The sequence below is a fragment of the Aythya ferina genome (assembly GCF_964211825.1).
Source record: "Aythya ferina genome assembly, chromosome: 2".
Classification (NCBI taxonomy): domain Eukaryota; kingdom Metazoa; phylum Chordata; class Aves; order Anseriformes; family Anatidae; genus Aythya; species Aythya ferina.
This window is the reverse complement of record NC_140297.1, coordinates 5,360,775-5,385,706: the sequence shown is the minus strand read 5'-3', so window position 1 is coordinate 5,385,706 and position 24,932 is coordinate 5,360,775. Positions and strand designations below refer to the sequence as shown.

The window sequence follows — 24,932 nt, the reverse complement described above, 5'->3', positions numbered from 1 at the left end:
CCCACACCTGCGTGATCCCTTGATTTGGTGGCAGCTAGGAGTTACTGCAGAGAAAAAAAAAAAAAAACAGGTTGGAGGCTGGCTGTGCTCCCAGTATCGTTCTTCCTCTCCCCATCGTGATGCTGTGATAAAACGCAGCCCACATCAGAGAAAGCAGTGGTTGTAGCCAGTACTGCACACCTACTGCAGGATCTTTTTCAGTAAACGACAGAGCAGAAATAAGGATTTGTACCTGCTGCTCTACACTGTTATAATTTGCTTCCCAAAATGTCTTTTTCCAATAAAAATCACAAAGGAGAAGTTTGTTGGACTTGGTGCCCCAGCTGGAATGAGATAAGGACTCTTGTCTTCTCAGATTTCTATTTTTTCTAACAGGATTCTTTGCATGGGGAAAATGTGACTGGTCTCTGCTAGGTAAGTAGAACTTGGAAGCTACAACGAAAGACCCTTCAGTAAGGCTCATAGCTGCAATTCTTCCCAAATCATTCTACAAAAGGACTTGAGCTCTTTTCTTCACAGAAACTCAAATTTGTAGGGTCCAGCCAGGACTTCCTAAACTGATGTTGTTTTGCTAATGTACTTGGTAAAGTACAAATACTTTCTATAGCAGTAGTTACTAACCTCTACTGTTGTACTCTGCCCTGGAGCTAGCTCAAAAACAGCAGGATAGATCCCAAATGGATCTTGCGTCACAAAGCCAACAGTGGCAACAGCCTAAGATTTAAAAAATAAAATAAAAATTATTATTAAATTAAATCAATCAGCTTATTGGCTTACTGTTTTCATAACACAGGGTTACCTAAAACAGGCGGCATACTAAAATATCACTGTTCTACACTTTCCCATAATTGTTTTATCACACCTCAAAAGCATGTGGCTTATTTATACGGCTTAGTTAGAAGAAGTGCTCTGTGCTTTATAATTACCTTGGTGAAAGCTGAAAGAGGGAAGGTGCTGTCTCCAGAGATAAATGATCATGTCAGGTGCCCTAATGCTCACCTTCACAGGTGCAACAGCTATGCCTGAGCACAGGAGCTGTGTCTGTCTCTGTATGTTTATGACTGAATGGGATCTGAAATATTTCAGGAGGAACAACCTAGCATGTAAGCTATTCCAATAGCTTTTCCTCCAACACATAAGAGCAATCTACCAGTCACATTTCATCTTTGTTCATATAACACCCTGTTCTGTGATGGCAGGCTAAAGAAAGAGCAGTACCTGCAGTGGATTTCTAGGGCCTGCGGGTGCAGCAAGGTCAGTATTTGATGGCTTTGGCAGGGAAGGGGAGGAAACTAGCTCAAGTGTGCTAGAACCAATTTAATCTTTGCTTCTTTTATGTGTAATAAGTAGGCACCTCCTTCCACAGGTAAGCCAGAGCACATGCAGGAAGTACAGACAGTTGGGGAGACTGGACTGAAGGATAAATGTAAATCTCTGAGGGAATGGGTCAGTACAGATGCATCCAGCAAGGTCTCATGAATTCTGTACTAGTTAACCACAATTACTTCAAAAACTCTTCACATCAGGGCATCTATACCATGTCCAGCGATCACTCACCATGAAATTAGGAGGTGGCCAGGCTTTTTTTGGCATTATACAGAACTTCCCAGTGCTAAATCCCTCATTTCTGCACAAAATCAGTGTTACTTTAATTCCCCCAACAAGGCAAGAACCACAGTCTATAACACGAGGCACTGCAATGAGCAACAAAGAAAATCAGCTACAAATCCAGTGAAGGTTAGCAGCTGGCAAAGCCAGTTAGTTCTTAAATAACTTTGTGTTTGTTTTCTTTTTACGACAACACTGCTGCAAATGAACATGCTAGGTCCTGTCATCCTAAAAGCCTTGAATTCTTTCCATTTGAATATCAAACTATGTGAGTTGCATATTTCTGCATTCATCTTACAGTTGAATGGTGCTTCCTACTTAAGAACTCCATTGAATGATGACAGTTAAGTAAGACGATTTTTCCAAAAGATGAATTTTAAATGAAAGCAAGCTTGTGCAAAAGTAGTCCTGATTGCTACAGCTGAGGCTAAATATTCAAGAGATGAATTCTGCAGATAGATTATATCAATATATAATGAATGTAGCTTGAATCTATATTAATCAATAGCAGCAAATATTTATAACTAAATCATAATTCCTTAATATTTAAGATTAATATTTACAGTTACTCGTTTAGTAATTGATGAGATACAAACCTAGAAAAGCAGTTCCTGTTCATTCCTCTAACACAGTGAAAATAAAGAGCTCCATGCATCATATGCAAATAATAGAGGAAAAATTTGAGGAGATTACACTTTAATAGCTAACAAATCTATTAGGAGTGAAAATGAGATTGGCATCAAAATGTAGAAAATGCACTGCCACATTTCTCCATGTTTGTTTTGTAACATAAAATTGGAGACAGTCAAATTAAAAAAAAAAATCCATTTAACATAAGAGACACTTAAGAACTGGATATTGCTCACATGTTAGCACTGGAGCTGGTCTTTTTGCTTGGATCTGGATCTGAAGAGGTTCTGATACTTGAGTCTCCACTAATATATAATCTTCATAATCTGCTAGATATTCAGGAATAAATTGGACTACATACTGGCATGACATCCCAGGAGCAATCATTCCTCCCTTTCCTGGAAATTTTCCTTGGAAAAAAAAAAGCAAGTAATTAAAAAATTGAAACCTCACAACGTTGACATAGATATTTATGATCATAGCTCCATCTGGAAAGGTGCCTGTAAACTCTCACCATGTATTGCCTTCGGTCAAGCTGATAAAAAACCACAAAGGGCCTGCCAGTGCAATCTGTGTATATGCCTATCTTTCACTGAACTCAAAAGATTTTTTGTTTCTGAAATGTGTTTCTCATAACTACAGAAAACTACAGGAGAGAAACCTGGAGATGTAACCCAGTTTTCCTCTGCTACAAAATATGATTTACATGTGCACATCTAACTTCTAAATATCTTCAAACCTAATCTTCCTTGCTAGTTTGTTATTTCTTGCCCTCTCCCCATGCTGATTTCAATGGATACAAAGTCTGTTCCTAGCTGAATTCTGAGTAAGACTCAATCTAGGTATTCCACAGATACATATCAGTCTGACATCAAACACTGTAATCTTAGTTTTCTTGAACTCCTCATTACGCCACTGGAATCTGGTTATAAGTTGCATGTGAATGGTTTTAGAGATGTAAAACAACCTTCAGTTTCAACGACCTTCAGTTTCTTTTACTGAAGAAATTGTAATTGTTGTAATCTGCTACTCAGAGCACTATGGATACCAGAACAAAGCAAAAAGTCTCTGAAAAATATTAGTTCAAGCAGATAAATTAGATCTTTTAGGTGTTACTATCTTAAAGGCAGTAAAAGAAAAAAAAAAAAAAAACACTTACCTGGTCCAATGGAAAATGCTGAAGTAGAGGGAGGAATAAGTCTTACATGGTGACATGTTGAAGTGACGTTCTGTATCTCTACAGTCATCTTCATTTAAGAAGGAAATATAATAGTATATTGTATTTATTACTGTTTATCATCATGTTTGCTATTCCCTAGTACTTTGCTAGTAGGTGCTAATTTAACATGAAGACAGGCCTAAAAATCAAAATCAGGAATACCAAAGTTGCTGAAACTGTTCATTCTTCTCAGTTTGTGTAAAGTCTTAATGAAATACTAGCAAAACCAAGTAGATATTGAAAAAGGTTCCCTTTAGTTTGCATTGATTAGAGTGTAAGTGGTATGTGTGAAAGAGTATCTTGAAGGAAACTAAAGGGTCATTAAATCAATATAAAAAAGAAACTCAGACTTCTGTTAAATTGTGGAAAGACAAAAGATTGGGTGAAATCACAGCAGGATGTACTGTTTCCAGTGGCAAAATTGAATCCCTGCAAAGAAATTCTCACCTCATAAACGTGTCCAACTTCATAATTAGAAAATAAAACAATAGGTGGATTGACATGAAACACAGGAACAAATGAGGTATCACTGAAAGAAAGGAGAAAAAAAAAAGAAAGACATTTTCTTACTGCCTGGTTCTTTACATACTGACAAAATAACAAATTTCAAAGCGTATCCTTAAGCAAAAATCAAAATGTCATACAGACATACTCAATTTCCTAAGAGACCATACAGATATTTAGCTCAAAATACCTATGTGTAAATCCATAGTAGTTCTATGGTGGAGCTCTTTGTGGGCTCTAGTTCAGAAGCAAAGAATTACATATACTGCTTACCCTTTATTAGCTTCTGCTATGATTTTTTCCATCTTTTCTTGGGAAATGACAAGAGATTTGCCTCCATGAAGAGTATTTGGTGGGAAAAAGCGGGGGTTCTTCAGATAGTTCTGTCTTTTCTCAAGTTTGGCAAGATAAGCACATTCTCTTTCTCCCTCTGCTTTGCACTTACTGCTTTTCCAGGCTGCCTCCTGTGAGGCATTAGATTTCTTTGAAAAACAGAGACCACGGTGCAAAATTAAACACTGCAGCTTTGAGGATGATGAAAAAGCTATCTGTACATGACTAACTGAAGCTATACAGCATTGAAAATTCATATGAAAATATTGCATTTCTCTTAACAGACCAAAGAAAAACACTGCAGCCAAATTAGTAATACAGTCAGATTCACCCTTTGTTTTAGAATTAACAACAGGCCCCGCAGTTCTGACAGACTAAAACCAGCAAATCTGTAAAACTTACCTTACTTGTCTTTTTGGCCTGGTGGCTAGAATCTGGCGTTGAAAGTAGAGTTAATGTGGATAAAGACACATTTGACAGGCTACCAGATATTTTCTGGAGGTGTGCAATTTGCGTAGTCATCTGGTCCTGCAAGTCTGAAGAAATTCGCTGTTTAAAACTAAATGTCTCCTTCATGTAACCAGGTTCTGTTTTCCCTGTAATTCAAAGAAAAATGTAATTCTGTAATAGAAACATGAGTTAAAAGCATTTATTCTAAGCATAAGATCTTGTTTTAGTCTCATCAATGGTAGAAAACACACTTTAAATCCTCTAGTATTTTATTTATATTTATTGTTTATTTTGCAAAAATGAAGAAAAGTAATAGCAAAACTTTTGTAAGTATTAGTCAAACAAGCTATATAGAAAGTTATATTACTGCCAGAAAGCTGTATTAAACCTATGAGTGGGATTTAGAATGTCCTGTCTGATTTACAAAAAGATCTATATGATGGACCTATGATGGCCAGAAAATTCACATAAACAAGATGTGAAATCCAGCCCCATGCTTTTATACTTGGACAATGAAATTACCACCTTAGAGGAAACTCCAAGATTCTAGATTTATGGCTTTCTTTTGAATTACTATTGATAAACAATCTAAATCATGGACTTTGTGACTAAATGTGACTGTTCTAAAAAGTCTAATTATTTTCTGCTGTAAAAGTTACCTTTTGGTGCTCTAGTAACAGGTAATTTATCAGTGATGTAATCATCAGGGCAGGTTAAATGATTTTTTCTAAGAAGTTCATTATCCACAATCCACCTAAAAGAGGATGCCACTACAACAGTAAAACAGAAAACCAAAGATAAGTGCAAAAGCTTAAGATACAACGATCTTGATCAACTCAAAGTTATGTTCTCTTTTTAACCCATCACTGTCAGGTAATATTTTTGGATAGATAAACTGTCTGGTATTTTAATCCCAGGACATGGGCATCTATCTCCACAATTTTAAATTCAGTTCAAACTCAGCTATGCAGTCATCAGAGAAACATCTGATCTTTGTTAGTTGCTGCTACACAGCAAAGTGCATATGTTTGTTATAAAGCTAGGTGGGAAAGCAATTAATAGCAAGTCTAATACCTTGAAAATGACTTGGTTGTTTTGTTTCTTTCAATGTTAAGCAGATGTTACCATTCTTGAAGGTCTGCACGAAATCTATCAAAGTTGCTCTGTTGATGTAAAGCCAAACTAAAAGTTCACTGAATATAGTGTCAGGCCTACCAGCAATTCAGACCAACATTGTGTTAGTCTCCCAGAACTATAGGCATGTACTGAGGAGAGACCCCGTACAGGGTTTCCTGAATTCTCACCTGGTGGTAATCCCATTTTGTGGAATTCTTCCCCAGCATCTACCTTCAGCACATTTAGAGCCCTTTCTTCTTCAGCTCTTGCTCGAGCCTGGGCTTGAATGATGTTCTCTTCTACTCTATCAGCTTCTGTCAGTCGGCAATTATACTCTGCTACAAGCTGTTACAGGCAAGGATGAAATGACTGTAGTTTAAGCTGTCACAAATTATTAAAGATTGCCTTACAGATAAATATTTGCCTATGAGAGGTAAATAGCTTAATAAAACATCATTAATTTACATCAATAAATTGGCTTGCTAAAACACCTTCGTTTCCATCATTTAACTTGTGCTGGGTGAGAAGCACTATCCAGCTACCCATATATCAACAAAAATGCGTGAAAGATAATGACACCCTCTCAGGAGGAGAGAAATGTCTCTTTTACCTTCTGTGGAACACTAGCTACTGTAACACATTTTGCCTTAAAAGTGTAGGATTAAGTTTAAAGTGAATGTTCCCTCCTAGTTATTAGGAAGGTCCCCAAATACATGCCAGCAGTGATAATTTACTTCTCCCTAGGTATTTTGGATCACTGTTCAGTGTGGTAAATGCTTCATATGCACACATCAGAAAGAAAGAACCAGCCTCAAAAAAGTTTTTAAAGAAAGAATAACAGTGGAGGCACAAGGACATACAAGATGAACACGAAGTAAAACTGAGAAGCATTGGTTTCACAACACCAGTAGCCTATCACATCACAAGGTTTAACCATTTGTCTTTTTTTTGCTTGTTTGTTTGCTTGTTTTTAATAGAAAGGGCAGGATGCATTCAGCTAAAATGAGATGCTTCCTCCTGCCTGCTCATTCTAGTATCCTTCCACCATCAATGGAATACAGGTACAATTCCACCCTGTACCAAAAAAGGTACCTAAAATGGATCAGACAGACTGTGCCCCCTTAAAGTTGCCTATTTTTTTTTCTTTTCTGAGGATATAGAGAGCCTTGGGTGATTAGTTTAGATGTAACATACAAGCAAGAGACATACACTTTCAGGTGAAACAAATCTGTTTGCTTATGCATTCATATTTGCCTTCTTTTATTTTATGGAAGACCTAGAAATTAAGAGGTAGCAATGAAACCCAAACAGAGCTCCTAACTCTGGCTTGGTTTTTACTTGTACCTTCTGTAGCTCCTCTGTGAAAGCCTCATGATAAACATCCTCTCCTCCTCGGGACTTGATCCAGTTTGCCACTATGTCTGACCCTATAACATCTCCAGTGTACAGATCCTTAAAGGTGCTGGCCAACAGGGGGGAGATGTCCTGAGGAAAGGAAATTAGGCGATTAACGCTCAAGGCCTGAGATAGGAACAGAGAATATCATGGGAGGGAGACAGGGATTATGAAAGAGAACAGTGATTAAGTAATGATTAAGTAATTACGCAGTGATTAAGTAATTACGTAGGCCTGCAGAACCTCATGTAGACACACACACACATTCCCTCACGGGCAGTGGAGATTTAGGGATTTCATACTGCACCACCGAGCTCCAGCGCATGCGTGCAACCAACTGGGACTGAAGGAGGGAGGAGGAAAAGTGGTGGAAAACTGCTGGGGAAAGATGGGGAGAATGAAAGAAAGGGTTGTATGCCCTGTGCCCTTACCTGTGAGCGGTTGGGGAAGCTGTGCCCAGCCATGGTGCCAGGGTCCCCCTGGCTGCCCTCAGCCTCTGGCCGCCCGTTGCCCAACGACCTGACGGGGTGCAAGGGGGGGGCCCACCTCATGGGGTGGAGTGGAGGGTGCTGGGGGGAGCCCTGGACCCCAATACCACGGATTAACCCAGCCCTGGCTCTTCCTCACCCCTCACACAACGCCATTCCTGCCGCCACAGCAGCTCTGTTTGTGTAAATTGTCACGGTAACAGGAGCGGCTGGTTGAGGGCAGCAGCTTGTGTCTCTGTGAGGCACCCATACAGTCCTTCTGCCCTGACAGAATGGGTAGTTTCTGCCCTCTTTTAAAGCAACGGAGTGGTATACATTCATAATAATAATAAAATAGAAACAAAATGTTGATTTGAACCTTCTGAGTTGATATGAGCTTTTCACATTGCCCCTCCACCATCAGCAGGCCCCGGTACAAATCCCGAGTTTCGCAGCCAAGGAAATGAGGCAAAGCCTTTCCTTTTCCTAAAGCTTCCCCAGCCGCCTGAAGAGGCAGTCTTTGTCCCTGCGGCTGGGCTGTGAGGGGAGAAAAGCTGTGTAGTTCATTATCAACCCGAAAAACTATCAATCTTCCCTCTCGACCTGCTATAGCACCGCGGCTGTGTACACCGGTTGCTAACAACAGCTGCTGGAGTGGGTGATATTTTCCTTAGAAACCATCCTTGCACAGCTTTTTGTGTTTGTCTTGCCTGCTTTCTTTTATATATATTTTTTTTCTTCTTTCCCCCTGCATCTTGCTGAGAGGGAAGGAGCCAGCTGGTGGGTAGTGGGGCTTCTCCCTGACTATGCGGGTAGCTCCTGCCAAGGGGGTTTGCAAGGGTTGGACATGGAGGGAATGATAGGCACTGTGCTTGTGTGTTACTGCCCTCTGATGGCACTGCACGGGAAATAACCATCCCAAAAAATAATTAGAGTTTTCCAACCCTTCTTCTCCATGAGCAGATAAGCAAGAAGCATCGGCTGCAAGCCCCAAAATGGTGTTTGTCGGCATGAGACACATGGGTTTGTGACTACACGGTAAGTGTCACACGCTGTAGTTCGTCACTTAAACACAATCTGCATTTCACCACTGGAATACGACATCAAATTAGACTCTGAGGAATGTCGTGTTTTGAGTTTCTCTGTGAAAACAGAAACTTTCCCAAGGGAAAACTCAGCAAGTCTGTGATATCCTGTTCTAAAGGTTAAGGAAAGTTAGAAAAATTGTCATCTGACAATGGTAAGACCAGGTACGTGTGTTTTCACATAGGAAAAGTTCACATCTTTGTTTCTGGTGGCTGTGAAGGCACGTAGGTGTGTGCTTGCCTTTAAAAGTAGGTTGGAGCATCCACATTTTGACATGTTTCCATATCAGAATTTCAAGCTCTCTTGTCATGTGCTATTACAATTAATTGTAACATCTGTTTGCTAGCTGGAATGTTAATAAAATCCAGCATTTCTTAAGGAATTCATTCCTAGCCTTGCAGAAAGCCTCAGAGCAGTGGCAGTAAAGCAGATGTTTTTGTTTAAAATAGTATATACATGTGCATGAAAACTGACCGTGGAAAAAGCTTTCTGTACTTTCATCTTTACTGTCTTTCAGTAAAATTGCCAAGCAGATCATCTCACTTTTCGAAGCTGGATGCTTTTTTCCAGCTGCAGTCCAGAAATCCACCATGGAATCTGGAAGTGAAGGTGAGCTCTGTCTGCCCAGTAGTCAAACACAAGATCAGAAGGGAGTTCCTACAGTCTGGTCCAGAGCTATACATAGTATCTTCCTGTATGATACTGGTGCATTTTTTATTAGATCTCTGTTTTTAAGCTGTCATCATTTACTCATATAACATTAAAAAAGACATGTCACTGTTTCTGTTGTAAAGCTGTTTCATTAACATATATATTTACGTTTCCATATGAATACTTTAAAAATTAAGAACAATTTGCATATATATCATTCTACTTATCACTGTTACAAGATGCTTAACTTCCAAAGGCTGAAGAGAGATTTGTGCTTGTATAAAATATTAAAAGCATAATCAAAAAGAAACTTCAGGCTACATTTATAAATGTGACTTGTCCAAATTTAGACACTTTCACTAACTGCCATGCATGACTTCTACCAGACATTTTATCTAGTGTTTTCCCTCTGTATCACATAGGATTGGATGTAATGCTGATGTTTTGGAAGAGACTCCTGAGGTACCCATTTCATATTATAGAATCACAGAATCCAAGTATGGCTTGGGTTGGAAGGGATGTTAAAGATCATCTAACTCCAAGCCCCCTGCCATAGGCAGGGGTGCCACCCACTAGACCAGGTTGGCCAAGACCCTGTTCAGCACGGCCCTGAACTCCTCCAGGGATGGGGCATCCACAGTTTCTCTAGGCATCCCGTGCCACTCATACAGTGAAGAATTTCCTTTTCATGTCTAATGTAAATCTATCCTCTTAGTTTCAGACCATTCCTCTTTGTCCTATCATTATCTATCCGAGTAAATAGTCCTTCTCCATCTTTTTTATGAGACCCCTTTATGTACTGAAAGGTCTCAATGAGGTCTCCCTGGAGCCTTCTCTTCTCCAGGCTGAACATCCCCAGCTCTCTCAGCCTTTCTACATAGCAGAGGTGCTCCAGCCCTCTGACCATCTTTGTAGCCCTACTCTGGACTCACTCTAACAACTTCACATCCTTCTTGTGCTGGGGGCCCAAAACCTGGACACAGTACTCCAGGTGGGACCTCATGAGAGTAGAGCAGAAGAGGAAAATCACCTCCTTCAACCTGCTGGTCACACCTCTTTTGATGCAGCCCAGGATGTATGTAGTTGGCCTTCTGGGCTTCAAGAGAGCACTGCTGGCTCATGTCAAAACCTTTGTCCACCAGAAAACTTCTGGTTTATATGCTTCTGTGTGCAGCATGGAGCACAATGGCATTTCTCTAGGAGGAAACCAACCTGAAACTGAAGTTCTCCAGGTGTTCACCTCATGTGCTTATCAGCTAAATAGTGCTTAATCTACAGGGCCAGGCTAAAGCTAACCTTAAGTAAAACATCTGCAAATAGATATAGAGTGGATATCATCTCCTGAGCACCAACTTTTTTGCACCGTGGTTCTGCCTCTGTTGCACCATACTTCTTGCTAAGGTAGACAGAGACTAAGTCATAGATCTTCGAGGAACCATAAGTACTGGATTATTCCACCCTTAAAAGTAGTCTTGGTGTCTTGTCAGGATCATATTGCTTTTTTATATTTATTTTGTTCAAACTCCCCAGGTGGTCCCCACATGTTCTTGTTATTCCACCAGGACCCTTAAAAGATCAACTGTTTGGATGTTTCCAGGATTTTCTGAAAATAAGACAAGTCATACAGGCTTCGGGTGGAATTTTTTAGATATGGGAAAGTATGAGAAATGATATTGCAGTACTACCTTTTGCACGGGAAGAATTGCCCCATTTTTCATACTGTAAAAAAAAAAAAAAAAAAAAAAAAAAAATCCAATTATTTCTATTCGTTTATTAAGGTGTTCTTGGGTTTGCGGTCTTACAGAACAGTTCCTGAAGTACTCTGATGAATGATTCACTTGGACATTGCTGCCCTCCAGTGGTCTTGTTAAGGTTTCCATGTATCCAAGAAAGCCTTTAAAAATACTGTACCTAATCTCTGTTCTTTACTGAGCAGGTAAAAATACTTCTGTCTCAGTCTGATATATTCGTATTGGGTAACTGTGTGTTTATTCTCTACCCTGGCAAAACTATATAACTATAAATTATCCCATAATTATTGCAGAGCCAAATGCCATCAGACAGGTATCACTGGAATGCAGGCCTCCTGTGCATGTTACCATGTGTATCTTGAACTAAAACCAGCATCAATAGCTTGACTTTAAAAACAAAGTGAATCTTGCAGACATGGAGGATGGAAAAATAACCTTTCAGTTTCAGGTGAAAAATGCCAAACCGCTCAGCTTCTGAAAGCTGGCTTCTTTCATTGCACTGCTTCCTTCTGTTTGTTTGTTTTTCCTCAGATGCCCCAGTTAGTTTAAAGACCATCCATTTCTTACAGGTCTTGCCTTGCTGGCTGTACTTAGCTCATCTCCAATTCTCTTCCAGGCAGTTCCACCTGGATATTCTTTCCATAATTTTCTCCCGTAACATCTTGTGTGATGTTATTTTGTGGCTGTCTCCCGCCGTGAGTCAGCCCTTTCACTTGCTTCCTGTTTACACCTTTCTTGACTTTGAGCTTTTTTCTCTGTTTCCCACACCTCTCTCATGTATCTACAAGTCTGTCCTTCACTAACACATGTCAGTGGCTATTGCTAGCCTTCTGCCGGAATACTTACGCTGTAATTTCACTCAAGCCACATGGGGTTTTACAAACCAGACACACCCAGCATGTAGGAGAAGCATGTGGAAAATGCATACACAAAGGAGTCAGTCATTCCTTTCTGACAGTGTCTGGGCAGATACATCACTCTCTAATTAAGCTGAAAATGGGCTACGCCTCTATGCAGGGATCCAGCTGAGTGTGCAGTGCTGGGGTGACACTGGACTCTCAAGCAGAGCAGAACAAGGGGCTCATATTCCACATTCACATGTCCCTGGGCTCAAAGAGGTTTACTTGACTGGAGTGTGACTTTCTTTTGTCACAAGTTATTCCATTTAACCCCAAAGGGTTTACCCTGTAATATGTTAGAATTAGTGGGCTTCATTCTGTTTTTCATTAATAGCTGCGGGTCTGTTGATTATTTGCAAGGAGTCTATGAAAGATAATAGATAAATTTAACACCCAAATTCTGCCTTCTGCTTCCAAATATACCTTTGTTCCCCAAAGGAATAGTCTTTTGTGTGGTCATGAAAAGCTCTTCTCATTGCTAGGATTGATAAATCAATCAATTCCTTTGCATATCATCTACATGGAGATGGACCAGAGTTGATCTGTCAGGTCTTAAAGCCTTTTCAGATACAACAAGATTCAACTGATGCTTAATATTGTCCTTCTACACTTCAGGGACATCACTAGGGATATGTCCACACCCCATAACTACACTGCTGATTCTGGAAAGAAATTGCACAGACATGCATGGGCTAGCTTTGTGTGAGCCTCTTCTGTCCTGGAACTGATCTAGTACGGCATGGCAGAACTCCACAACAGCTAATTTAAAATCCTGAGAATAGCCCACTGGTTGACATTTATTAGTATGAAATGTGTTTCTTTCTTCCTCTGATTCCCTTCTGGGCTTGAGTTTCTTTTGAAGAGTCTCCTTTTCCTTCCTGAAAATCCTTTCCATCAGCCAGGATTTCTATAGATGCAAAGAAACCTTGGAAGAGGAGAACATTTATGTCTGTTCCTTCTATTCTCCCTACCCTTTGGAGCACCTGCATAAGATCACAGCACTACTTTTTACCCCTTTGTGACTCATCTGGCCAGGCTCATTCAGTCAAGCCTCAGATCTTAGAAAACCATGGCTTGGACATGTCTCTTGCTATCCCAGTGTCTTGATCCTTTACCAGGCTTTCCCTCCTCACCTTAAATTTTTTTGCACAAGTAATTTGAAAACATTTCTCTTACCTGGTAAGATTTTTCTTAGCCTCCTGCTAGCAAGCTTTCAGACATGATGTGTTTGCAGATGTTCCCCTGCTCCTTTGGTTTGTGCATTGCGTGGATTAATTAAAGGGAAAAATACAAATTATTCCTCCATGCCTGTCTGTACTCTAGATATCTGTAATTTGAAAATGTGCTGAGCAAGACCCTGCCCTGGTAAACAATGGGATGAGATCTGCATGTTTGGAGCAGAAGATGGAAAAGACGCGCCATGCACCTCTAGTACAGTAAGATACAATGAAGATCTGCTGTCTAATTCAGGAGGAAAAGAAACCCAAACACTTCTACATTTAGGATTTTTCATCTGGATTTGTCCTTAGTTCTTGATTCTGCTTTAATAAGAGCATAAGCAAAAACGGTTTTGAAGTAGATGTAAATCCTGACAGGCTCAGATCCAAACAGCTCACATTTAACGTAACCTGTTTAATCCAGTGTCCCCTCTTGGTAGACATGTTAGGGGCTAGAAACAGGCACTCAAGAGCACCAGGAATGAAGCTTATAGGAATGTCATGCCAGGTGAGAAGGAAGTTTCACCTTAGAAACTCGGGAGAAGTGCTTTTTAAATTTTACCTTTGCATTGAGTTATTTTCACCTCCCTGAAACTTACTAATTTAGGCCAAACCCCAAACTGTATCTTTCCTGGCTTGCGGTGTTTTGGGATGGTGAAAGATGTGGGCTTAAATGTATTGATATCCCTCTATGCTCAGGAACTCAGGCACACATAAATGACCCAGAAGACCTGCTGAGTTAGGCCTGAACAAGAACATCATGTCCTAATCTGAAAAGATCATCTCAAGGCAAGCGCTCACTTTGGGACATCATGAATATGGGACCACCAGAGCTATCTCCAGAACCCTTGAAAGGGTTGGATGAGATGTAAGTAAATTGGTCATAGGCAACACAGTTTCTCCTGCTGTGACGAATTGGAGTGCAAGCACAAGACATAGGCCATGCTGCTGGAGAGAGGTCAGTGACTGCTGTCATCTGTAGGCTCATGGATGCTGCAATCTGGCCCTGGCAGTGGAAATGAAAAGGAAGAGGCTTGGATTTCTGGCTTCATTTTCTATTCTTGCTGCCCAGGTTAGCTCCAAACTGTGCTTTGGTGCTGGCAGACTGGGAAGAATCTCACTGGAAATAGTGGTTGCTGGAGTATGGTCAGGGCAACACAGTAGGAAAGAAGGAAAATGCATCCCAGTGGGACAGTGAGAGGTGGTGGTGTCCTATGGGCATGCAGAGTCTGTCATCAGAAACATGTACAGCTGTGTTAGCACCTTGCTTTCCCAGTGCGTTATCTCATTTTTGCTGGTAGGGAAAGACAGGACCAGCCCATCCAAACCAGCTGGCTTGCATACACTTTTCCAAGTGAGCCTTGCAGTCGAAGAAAAAGAGAAGGCAGCTGGATTCACCAGCCAGAAAAATGTTCCCTGCCTACAAATTCAGCATCTTCATTTCTGCCCAGGCAAGCAGGACAGATTCAGTACCATCCTTAACTGCACCCAGGAAATCATGAGGCAAGGAAGGCTTCTTTCCATTTACCTTCAGTTGCTGCCATCTAACTGGCCTTCAACTACAGCACCAAGACAAGGGCAACAAATTGCCCCAGTGGGGAGGTCCTGGAATGACTGCTGGTCTCCCCATTATGCCCTGCTGTAAACTGCACCTGATAACTTCTCTGTCAAACTTAGTACCTGCATTTCCATTATAAAATATCTCTAGGCAAGCTATTCTAGGAGCTAGTTATATGATCTCTTAACATTTCAAGGGTTATTTCTAACAGGAGATCTTCCTTACTGTTCTAGGCAAGGAAATGTCTAAAGGAAGCTTTTATTTCTAGGAAAGCTTTGCCTACAATTGTCTACATTTAGGTGCTGGTCATGTAAGATGCCCAAGGATACATAATATGTTTGCCAGGGAGTGGCAGGCATTGACACAAGATCTACTGGGGATTGGCAACCTTCTGGAGCAGATGGGACATCCCACTGCACTTAAATTGACACTAAGACTTCACTTTTTAAGCATCCGAATACTGCTTTTACAATCAAAAATTTCAAGGAACACAGAAGCACCCTGAGAGTATCAGCAACATGTGAACAACCAAAATATGGCCTGACCTTCAGTGCTATATCCTAGTTCAGAATTAAAGTGCTGATTTTGATCTGAAAGCAACCAGTTTCCTAGTCAAGAAGAAATGCCTCTATTTTTGATATTTTTGATATTAAGCAGAAAGGGTGATTTTTCCTTAATTGCACTTTCCTTTAAAACGAGGAAAGGCCTTAAAATGGCCTTTTATGTCCAAAGTTCAGGCCAGAATTATGCCTGATGCATTAGAAAGTGAGCAAAATCCTTCAAAAGCTCATTTCAACCTGGGCTGCAGCTGGCACCTTGCAATGAAAAGCATCAGGTCTGCATCCCTCATCGGGACTGAAGACTATATGGTGTGAGACAATGAGAACGTGCCTTGTCACGTCCAACTGGCATGCTCTTGTGCTGAGACACCACGATTGCAACACTTTTAAGTGAAACAGTTCAATAAGCAGCCAAAGCTGGTTTGTTGGGTTGTCTCCTGCTTTGGCTGAGCAGCCCTTTTTACCTTTGATCTCAACAGAAAGGAGATCCACCACAGATACAAGCAGGAATGTGTCATCTCTAAGTACAGTTACTGCAGAAAATCAACGTCCGTGGGAATTCTCACCTTCTGCTCCACCAATCAAGTTGCCAGAGAGAGTGGAAAGGGTGAAGTTTTCGGGATTAAAGGATCACAGGGGTAGCTTTATTTGAACTAGGTGGACGAGGGAAGCCCTGAGGCTGACCCTAGAGAGATGCCTCAGGTGCTACAAACCCAAAGACAAGACAGAGACCAAGCTTCACGTTTTTCTTCTCCAGCTCTTACATGCACCACAAGCTCCGAGCTGGGATCTCACTGGTTTATATTAATAGCAATCTGATAGCTCTGTGTTTTAGCTTCCATGTATTGTTCCCACGGGCACGTCTGCATGCAGTTGCACAAACTGGGTCTCCTACAATTGGAGGGGATGCGAGGCTGTTAAAATGCTTTTCTGATTTGGGTGCCCTACAGCAGGAGCAGGAAGGAAATGAGTCACTCCTTGCTTTGGCTACACCAGGCTTGCAGATCTGAGGAAGAGGCACCAAAAAGAAAAAAAAGAAAAAACAAAACAAAACAAAAACAAAACAAAACAAAAAAACACCTTCCTCAATGGGCAGCTTTTGTAGGTCTTTATGTATCCTGTTATACTCCTGGTTTTGTTTTGTTTTGTTTTGTTTTGTTTCCAAAATATCCAAATAATAACACCAGCCAGAGGGATGGCAGCTGCATTTGATTCTATGAGGAGTATAAGTACACGTTTTTGGATGTAACAGTTCCACCTGTATTTATAAACTTGAATTTTATTTGGTGCATAAAGCAAAGGCTCATTATTCCCTTTGTAATAAAGATACAGCATGTGATCTCAGGCTTACAGCACTACATCTCTGGAGGGTGTTTACCCTGCCTGTTTTGAGGTCCTTCAGCATCTTAATTTGGTCCTCTTCATCCTTTTCAAAGGCCCCTCTCTCTCTTAACTGACAGTTTGTTGAACCATGCTCCTAACTTTCATGTTATGAATTGAAACTAGGTACAAAAAGAAGCTAAATTAGAAGGTGTGAATGCTCTTTTTGAAATAACTCAATAGGATTTTACAAGCTCATCCTTTTATTCATTTGGGAAGTAAGTTAATCTAAAAATTAATCTAGTAATAAATTGTAACCTAGGCTGATTTTTTTTCCCCCCAAAAAAAGATTTCACTATGTGTCTTTCTTTTCTATTCATTTCTGGTTTTTCAAGAAAGGAGGCTAGCTGTGAATTAATACCAAACATGTTGGCCATTCATTAGGACTCCGGGAGACACAGGAATTCCTCTTCTACCTTCTGTGTAAACATCTGCTCAGGAGATACTGGCAATTCATATTCAAGAACATTTTCATACTCTGCATGAATTTTTCAGATGGAGATGGGTGGAAGTCTGATGTCACTGAGCTTGTGGGAATTCTAGTTTTAACTCTTTGGGACCAGAAGTAGAAATGCCTTACTTGTAACATCACCGATTATCTGTCTTGCACACTGTGGAATCACAAGATCCTCATGTGGGGTTTGAACTTCTACATAACAGGATTTTGTGAAATGAAGGTGTAACTTGGACATATTTTCCAAATTCACATAAACTGGCTACACTGAAAAAAAGCTGTAATTAGGTAATGATATGAACAATTGCATCTAATTATTGTGATTATTCCAGTTACAGAGTATTAAGCTGATAGCTGAAGTATATTAAAAGGGACAATTATAACATTAATCATCAACCCTCCTCCATACCTAACTTGTATACCCCAGTGCTATTAGTTGTAAAGAGGCAACGGTGCAAGAAAGAAGAGCTGTGCATCAACATTCCTGGCAGTAGATGACTTGGCCTCATGACTGTGGTCTTTTAAGGCTGGAAATGTGCTTAGTAACCTGGACATTAGAGGTAGTGAAGCTCACAAGCTCACTGTCCCAGCTCTGTTGTAAATTGTAATCTGTGATGTGTCTGAAGGAGCCATTAATGGATGAAAGTGGCAGGACCCTGGGGCCAGCCTCCTGCTGTTCTTTTTTTCCTAACAGCAATAATCACACCAAGAAACCTTTCCATACCAGCATGTGTAGTACGTTACCAGGTTCCCCAGTTAGGTTATTGTTCCTTATTCATGCAATGTTAGCTTCGTAGCAATGGTCAGATTCACTCACTGACTCAGTTACAAAATGTACCTAGTTCTCTAGTATTGTGTGGCTGACTTTTCCTGTTTGCTGAAGCACTGAACTGAGAAGATGATGAAATGTATACATGACATTTTCTTTGTGCTTCCCATTCACTGTTAATAGATGAGGTTTTGATAGCTTCCAAAATTCTCTGGAGACTCCTTCCCCCCAAAATCTTGCTAATAGGTGTTTAAGACTAAACATACTTTTCTGTACAGCTCTCTAGTAAAGATGTCATTATCCCAGAATCAAAATATTTAAAGTCTGGGAATTCAACATTAGAGGGCTCACTTAAACCTAGATTTGTTAAAACACAGAAATGCACAAAAGTGACCCTCAGACACTTATAAATCTGTCTTGTAGTGGAACAAAGTAGTTAAAGAAATACGAAATAAAAAATTCGACACAAGATTAGCCCTAAGGCAAAATTAGTGACATGTCTAAATCATACCTAGTGCTATTATGCAGAGGTAGGACTATTTAAGTGTCTCCTGAAATTCCTGGAGTTATAATGAGTGGTTTGGAAACACTAAGAGAAACCCATGTTTATTATCCCCAAATTTCATGTATAATCTCCATTCTTCCTCCATATTCACATCATTTTCTAGTCTGAAATCAGTGTGAGATATGCTGAGCTAGTAACTTTTTAAAGTCTTTAATTGTGACCAACAGAATAATAGACAAATCCTTTGAATATTTTATTGCTTTATTTGGTGGTTAGAGCTGGTTCTACTTACTTGTATGAAATGGGGGGGGGGGGGGAACTCTTCCAAAAACTTAAGATATACACAGTCTGGTAGGCATATTTATAGTTTAGAAAGTCAAATTTATTTTCTGCTCAAGCAGAAACACATCATTAATTTTAATGGGACTCGTATGGGATTATGCCAGCAACAGATTTAACATAACACATCCCAGCATCTGTAGCTTCGTTTTCCTGTGGCCGTGTACTGCCCTCCTGAATGGGAGTGACTTTCACAATAAATGGTTTAAATGCATCAACATCGTTCTGTTTGAAGATGTTTTGGCAAAACTTTGTGGTGATAAGCGAGGATCTGGCTGCCCTACCCATTTTGCGAACTTTATGGCATTGCACTGTGCTCATTACATTTCAGTCTAGCTTATAAACTACAGTGAATTACTGTGTCCAGTGAGTCCTCCACAAACCCAATAATCTTACTGTTGTTACAGTGCTATAAATCCCATTTCTGAGCTTTTTCCAAATTATGTCCTAAGGGAACTTGATTTCCGAAGGGGCTGAGCTCTGCCAGCTCCTGCTCAGCCGTGAGGCTGCTCTGCCCTCCACTGCAGTGCGTTTCCCCCAGGGTGCAGGACCAGCAACTGCTAGAGACCTGGCAGTGTTGGGAAAACCTGCCAGTGGGTAAATGTGGGGTGGAGCAGACCAAGCAGCAGGACCAGTCCTTTGCCTCCCAGATCTTGCACAGGCAGGGAATGCAACACATTATCAGAAGGAAATCCTAAAGAAAGACAGCACTGATAACAGAAGAGTGATGACACCATAGCAAAATGTGAGTCATCGGGGTGACTGGAGTTGGCCTCCCAGACTAGTACATAGCCTATTTAATATCAACCCTGAGCAGTTCCCAAAATTTAAGAAGGCATGTGAAAATATTGCCTTTTACTGTCCATTATTGGCTTATTTACATGACAGTTGGATGTAGAGTGACCACCCGATCTGAAGATGGTAAGGTACCCCATGTAAAAACAAATGTGATGGCTTAAACCTGTAAACTGGTGGGGAAGAGACAGGAAAAAACAAAACAAAACAAAAAAAGAGTACAACAAACAGCCATAACAGAAGTGTCTGAAAAATTCAGGTCCCACTTCGGCGCTGACATGACCTCTAATATAACATTTTCCTTTGTGCTGGTTCCAGTAATTCTGATGACAAAAAAATATCACGTAACTACTGCAGCTCCCTGCTGGGTGTATGACCCCAAATGCTTCTTACAGTCCTGCCTTGTCACAGCGGCAGAAATCCCGAGGCCTTGCTGCATAGCAAACAAAGCACCTTGCTGTTATCTTTGGGAGAGGCTGTTGGGAACACTTCTGTGATGAGGAGGGCGTGTGTGCGAGTCTGAAAAGCTGAGGGAGCCAGGAGGTATCTTCTCCATAGGAAATACTTGGTGACCGGGCTGTGTAGCATTCCTCTGAGATTAAAAACTGCTCCTTCCACCGCGTGCAATTAAACAAACACTTGAGTCATGCTTTAGGAGCGCGGGCAGGTGAACTGCTCTGCTTTGGGTTCCCCATTGGGTTGAACCCTGCGAACATTTTTTGGCTTTGAACTCTGCAAATGCTCATTGCTGCCTGGGCTGGGCTGTGTCTGCACAAATAAAGGAGACTGAAAAGGGGTGTAGGAGTGTGCGTGTGAGGAAAGGGAGCTCCTGTTCAGCTGTCATCGCAACACTACTGTGTGTGGATGGGTTGGAGGTGGAGGCTGGTTCCTCACCCGGCCTTGCTGCCATTGAACTCCTTCCACGCTCGTTTACACAGCAAGAGAGAGCAAGGGTGTTAACCAAGGTGTGTCCTGGGTTCAGGACTTGGCACTCATTAAAATATCACGGCCCCGACTTTGGACCCTTTAAAAGTGGCAGCTTTGTTTTGGGGAGGCCGTGTCAACTCTCCGGCGTGTCCCCAGGCCTTGAAATGTCCTCACTGCGTCTTGGTGAGCTCAGACAATGATGGTATGGGCAGGAAAAGAGCAGGGTGCTGACAGAAGGTTCTTCTATCCATCTGAAACATAATTGCTGTTTGCTTTGAGTCCCTGTGGCTGGAAAATGCACTGGTGCAAAGAAAGGCCTGTCCTCCCCAACCGCAGCCAGGGCCTGAGCTCTGTGCCTGCTGTCTGTGCTGGGACGTCCTTCAGCCTGAGTCTGGGCTGTGGATGAGCCAAATTTAAGGGGCTGCAGAGGAAAATGGGCTTTGTGAAGCCTGTAACCAGGAGCCAGAAGATACCAGAATTGTCATCAGTGCAATTGTCACCCCTGAAACTCGGGGTTTGGAAAAAGCCTTTTGTGGTAGTCCAGATGCATGAGGCATGTATTGAGATTTTGCCCTCTCCTCCCAGGAACCTCATTTCCCCACCCTAAGAACAGAGGAATCCCAAGGAGGATCTCACAGCATCTCTGGCCTCTTCCCATTTAGGGATTCCTGCTCCAGAAATGCATCCTGCCCCCAACCCTTTCTGATGGGACCGAAAACTGGGAGTCCTTCTTCCTCCTCCAGCCCTGAGAGCCTTCGTCTGCGGCCAAGGGAAGGGCTGGAGAAGGATGGAGGAGCTGTGCCAGAGCCTCAAGGGACTGTTTGGTTTGGCGGGGAAGGACTGAGGAGAAGGGAACAAAAAAATAATAGGTTGCTCATTTTTTGAGTCATTGCTGTGTCTAGGTTTCTTTCTGCCCCTCAGAAAATTTTGTGATGTAGAATTTGGGTCATTTTCTATCCTCTCCCTCACCTGGGCATTTCTAGATATTGCTTTTAATGCATTATTCTGCACAGGGGTCCCATCCTATATCTCCTGTGCAAACAAGGAAAATGTACCCTGTGCATTGAGACCAAGGAGCACTACAGCAACCACCTGCTCCTCTCCTCGATTTACATGCCCTTATCCTATCACTGTAATCTTTAGTGGCATTCTACTTTTTATTTTTACTTTTTATTTTTATTTCTTTTATCCCAACCTTGCCTTTTGGGAAGGGAGTGAGGATGAGTTTAGGTCCAGGTACAGCCGCTGTAAGCCAGGATCCAAGGAAGGGCGGAAAGGAGGAGGACAGGAGATGCCTACGACGGAAATTCCTCACATTCATCTCCAGCCTGGCAGGGTGATTTGGGGATTAAAATCCATGACAACAAAGGCAGGGAAATAAAGCAGCTTCCCAAGTCTTGGAGAGCCATTAAATATAATAACCTGCAGCGTGTAGAAAGCTGGGAGACACCAAGCTGGGCTCGGTGGTAAAGTCGCTGCTTGTAGGTGGTGCCCACAGGGGTCCAGAGAAAATAAATCCAGCCCTTGCTGTAATCTATCATGTACTTGTGGAATTCAGGAAAACAGGTTTTTCTGTTAGGTTTTGGCCTCATTGCAGGAAAAGGTGTGTTCCTCCAGCAAAATAATCAGTGCATGGTAAGTCACCTGCTGTAAAATCCTGGAGGAAGAAAGTTTATTAAGTGATAAATAGGGTTAAGTCATCATGGGCAGAAAGTATGCAACCACCATGTTCAGTTACCCTGCAATAAAAATAAAATACAATTAAAAAAATATACGGTCCTGTTGTTATTTCACTGTAAAGGTTAATTTTTAAAGTGACAAACCTTTGGTGACTAAAAAAGGCATTGAAATGCCACTTTACTGATGCCAGGACTGATCTACTCAGCATATACTGTATTTATTTAACTTTGGCCCTAAGCAGCAGGATTGTTGCTGTGAGTAACAGGCACAGAGGAGTGATGTTTAATTTTATTCATACTGAACTCTCCCCTTCAAATCCTAGTTTGATCTCAAAGATCAAGGGCCCCATAACTGTTCATGAGCATGCTGGTGGATAGAGTTTAGGAGGTACATTCAGACCAGGGAAGAAGCAATCAGAAATTCAGACAGCTTTTTAAAAATAAGCGAAGATACGGGAACAGTCAGTTGCAGCCTATCTTATCTATGCATTTTGTTAGAGAACAAATTGCTCTCTTAGGACTCCAGATGATTTTATATATTTTTTTTTTTCACCAGTTTTAAACTTGCCACTCAGCTGTGATGCAGGCTTAACTAGGAAAAGGGCAGTCCCCCTAAACACCTTGAGCCTTTTGGATCAGCCAAAACACAAACCAGGAAGGCAAACAGTGAGGGCTGTGATCCAAAATGGGGACCAGGGACTTGATTCAGATAGGATTCTTATTTTTTCCTTTTTTTCTTGAGAGTATTGTTTCAGGATTTCTGCAGCTTAAAGGAGCCCAATTGTTCCTTGTGTAATTTTGGACTAATTATTATTCTGTGCATATATTTGTTTCAGGAATGGAGAAGAATGGGAAATCAAGTGTGTACGGCATGCATGCAGAAATATATCTAAAAAGACTTTTGCCTTGAGAACAAAGGGTCTGATGAGACCAGTGCTGTATGATCTCAGCTTCAGTGTGTTTGCTGCAGGGTTTCCCTGGCTCTGATGGTGGCTGCTGTACTTTCTGATGAATGCCAGGAATGCAAGGCTGCCTGCAAGTGCTAGGCGTGCGCTGAGCACACATCAAGCCTGTCAAGGATTTAGGAATGGGGATGCTTAAGCTTAGGATGGCAGGAAGGTGCCACAGTGCTCAAAGCAGCTGAAACAGTGATACTTCTAGACAGGTATGGAGGCGGGAAGAGTGGTGTAATGGAGTAAAGTGCAAGGTTGGACAAAGTTTTGTGAATCCTCCTGGCAGGCACTATTTCTGCCCCACTTGGAGGAAGCACAGGCAGATGCGGTGGGGTAGGTGCAGAGGATCCTCAAACCTCAAATCTCACACCTTCAGGTCTGAAAGTTTGATGGCAGGGAAGCTCAGTCCCTCTTGAGGCTGCCCTGTCCAGCCCAAGGAGGCCAGCACAGTTGTGATGGTGTTCATAGTGTTGCAGGGGACTGCTGATCCTGTCTTGGTGCCACTGTGCCCTGTATTGTCGTGAAGGCGCACTATCCAGACTATGATCTTAATTGTTTTTGGGGCTAACAGCTTGCTTACACCTCTTTACTTTGCTACAGGGGACACAGGGGGACTGGCAGGTATGTCTTGAAGTGAGGCCTGGTGCTAGGCAGCGTGAGGATGCAGCAGGGTGTGATATAGAGAAGGGTAGAGGAGTGACTATAATGTTATTTCCTGTCACCGCTTTCAAACTGTTTGCCCTTCTCTGCTTCTCCTCCCTTCTGAAAACCCTAACACCTGCATCACCACCGCTTTACTGGAGTTTCCAGTCTGGCTGACTCACCTACCAGCCTCTCCAGCAGCCGCTTCTCCTTCAGCTGATAGCATGATGGGTTTTTGGTGGTGTCCTCTGGAAACCCCCCTGCCCTGGGGCTTTTAAGGCTTTAAAAGGATTCTTGAGACACCCTGGCTGCTGTCCTGCTTTCCTCACCACCAAAATATTTGACCCTGTCCAAGCCAGTATCTCCTTTTTTTTTTATTTATTGTGGGTTTGCAAAAGGGATGCTCCTTCCTGGGTCCTTCAAAAAGCATCTCACTTGTTTGCTCTTATGCTTTGTGCTAGCATGGAGGAGTTTTGCTATATTAAGGCAATTTGGAGGGCATAAAATTAGCTGAAGTCTGAGCTCTTGAAGGAGCAGCTCGATTCCTGGCAAGGATGGACAAACAGTCCTAGTCCCAAAGTATTTGTCACCAGGTGCACCCCAGAGCTGTCACTGTCAGCGAGGGACTTTTCCCTTCTGTCACTGGAGCTGCTGTGTGCACAGCTGCTGAGGAGCAAGGACTTTGAATCCTCTGACAGCTCCATCGATTGCATTAAGATCACCTAGATAACCAGAAATAAAAATAAACAACAGAAAAAAAAATAATTAAAAACCTCCCTCAACCACTCAAGTAGATGGACACTTTATTTTCCTAGTGTGGATTCCCTTTCTTTCCCCCTCCCTGCTTGACAGCATCATCTTTTTCTCCTTCAAAAAGGAAAAAAAAATGTAATCTATTTTAAGAGCAGGGGGCAGGGCAGAGGAAAACAGCTCGGCTCGGTACAAGCCTCAGGGCAGCGAGGAGTTTTTTCTGCTTTCTGCCTCGCTGTCTCGAAAGCAAAGCTTGCAGCTTTTCGTCTGCTTTTGTGGTTACAGCTTCTCCGCT

General features: G+C 41.8%; 1 protein-coding gene across 1 annotated transcript in view; it reads right to left on the bottom strand.

Annotated features, from left to right (window-relative positions):
- The window catches only part of DLEC1 (DLEC1 cilia and flagella associated protein), a 38,982-nt gene extending 30,677 nt beyond the window's left edge, over positions 1 to 8,305 (bottom strand). Inside the window, exons 1-11 of the mRNA XM_084507698.1 lie at positions 7,687 to 8,305; positions 7,205 to 7,345; positions 6,049 to 6,205; positions 5,404 to 5,514; positions 4,697 to 4,890; positions 4,235 to 4,443; positions 3,905 to 3,986; positions 3,398 to 3,485; positions 2,475 to 2,648; positions 1,558 to 1,694; positions 622 to 714 (exon numbers count right to left, since the gene is read on the bottom strand). Coding sequence (XP_084363824.1) covers positions 622 to 714; positions 1,558 to 1,694; positions 2,475 to 2,648; positions 3,398 to 3,485; positions 3,905 to 3,986; positions 4,235 to 4,443; positions 4,697 to 4,890; positions 5,404 to 5,514; positions 6,049 to 6,205; positions 7,205 to 7,345; positions 7,687 to 7,806 — 1,506 coding nt within the window. The 5' untranslated portion in view covers positions 7,807 to 8,305. The remainder of the gene's footprint in view (positions 1 to 621; positions 715 to 1,557; positions 1,695 to 2,474; positions 2,649 to 3,397; positions 3,486 to 3,904; positions 3,987 to 4,234; positions 4,444 to 4,696; positions 4,891 to 5,403; positions 5,515 to 6,048; positions 6,206 to 7,204; positions 7,346 to 7,686) is intronic.
- Between the last annotated feature and the right edge of the window lie 16,627 nt (positions 8,306 to 24,932).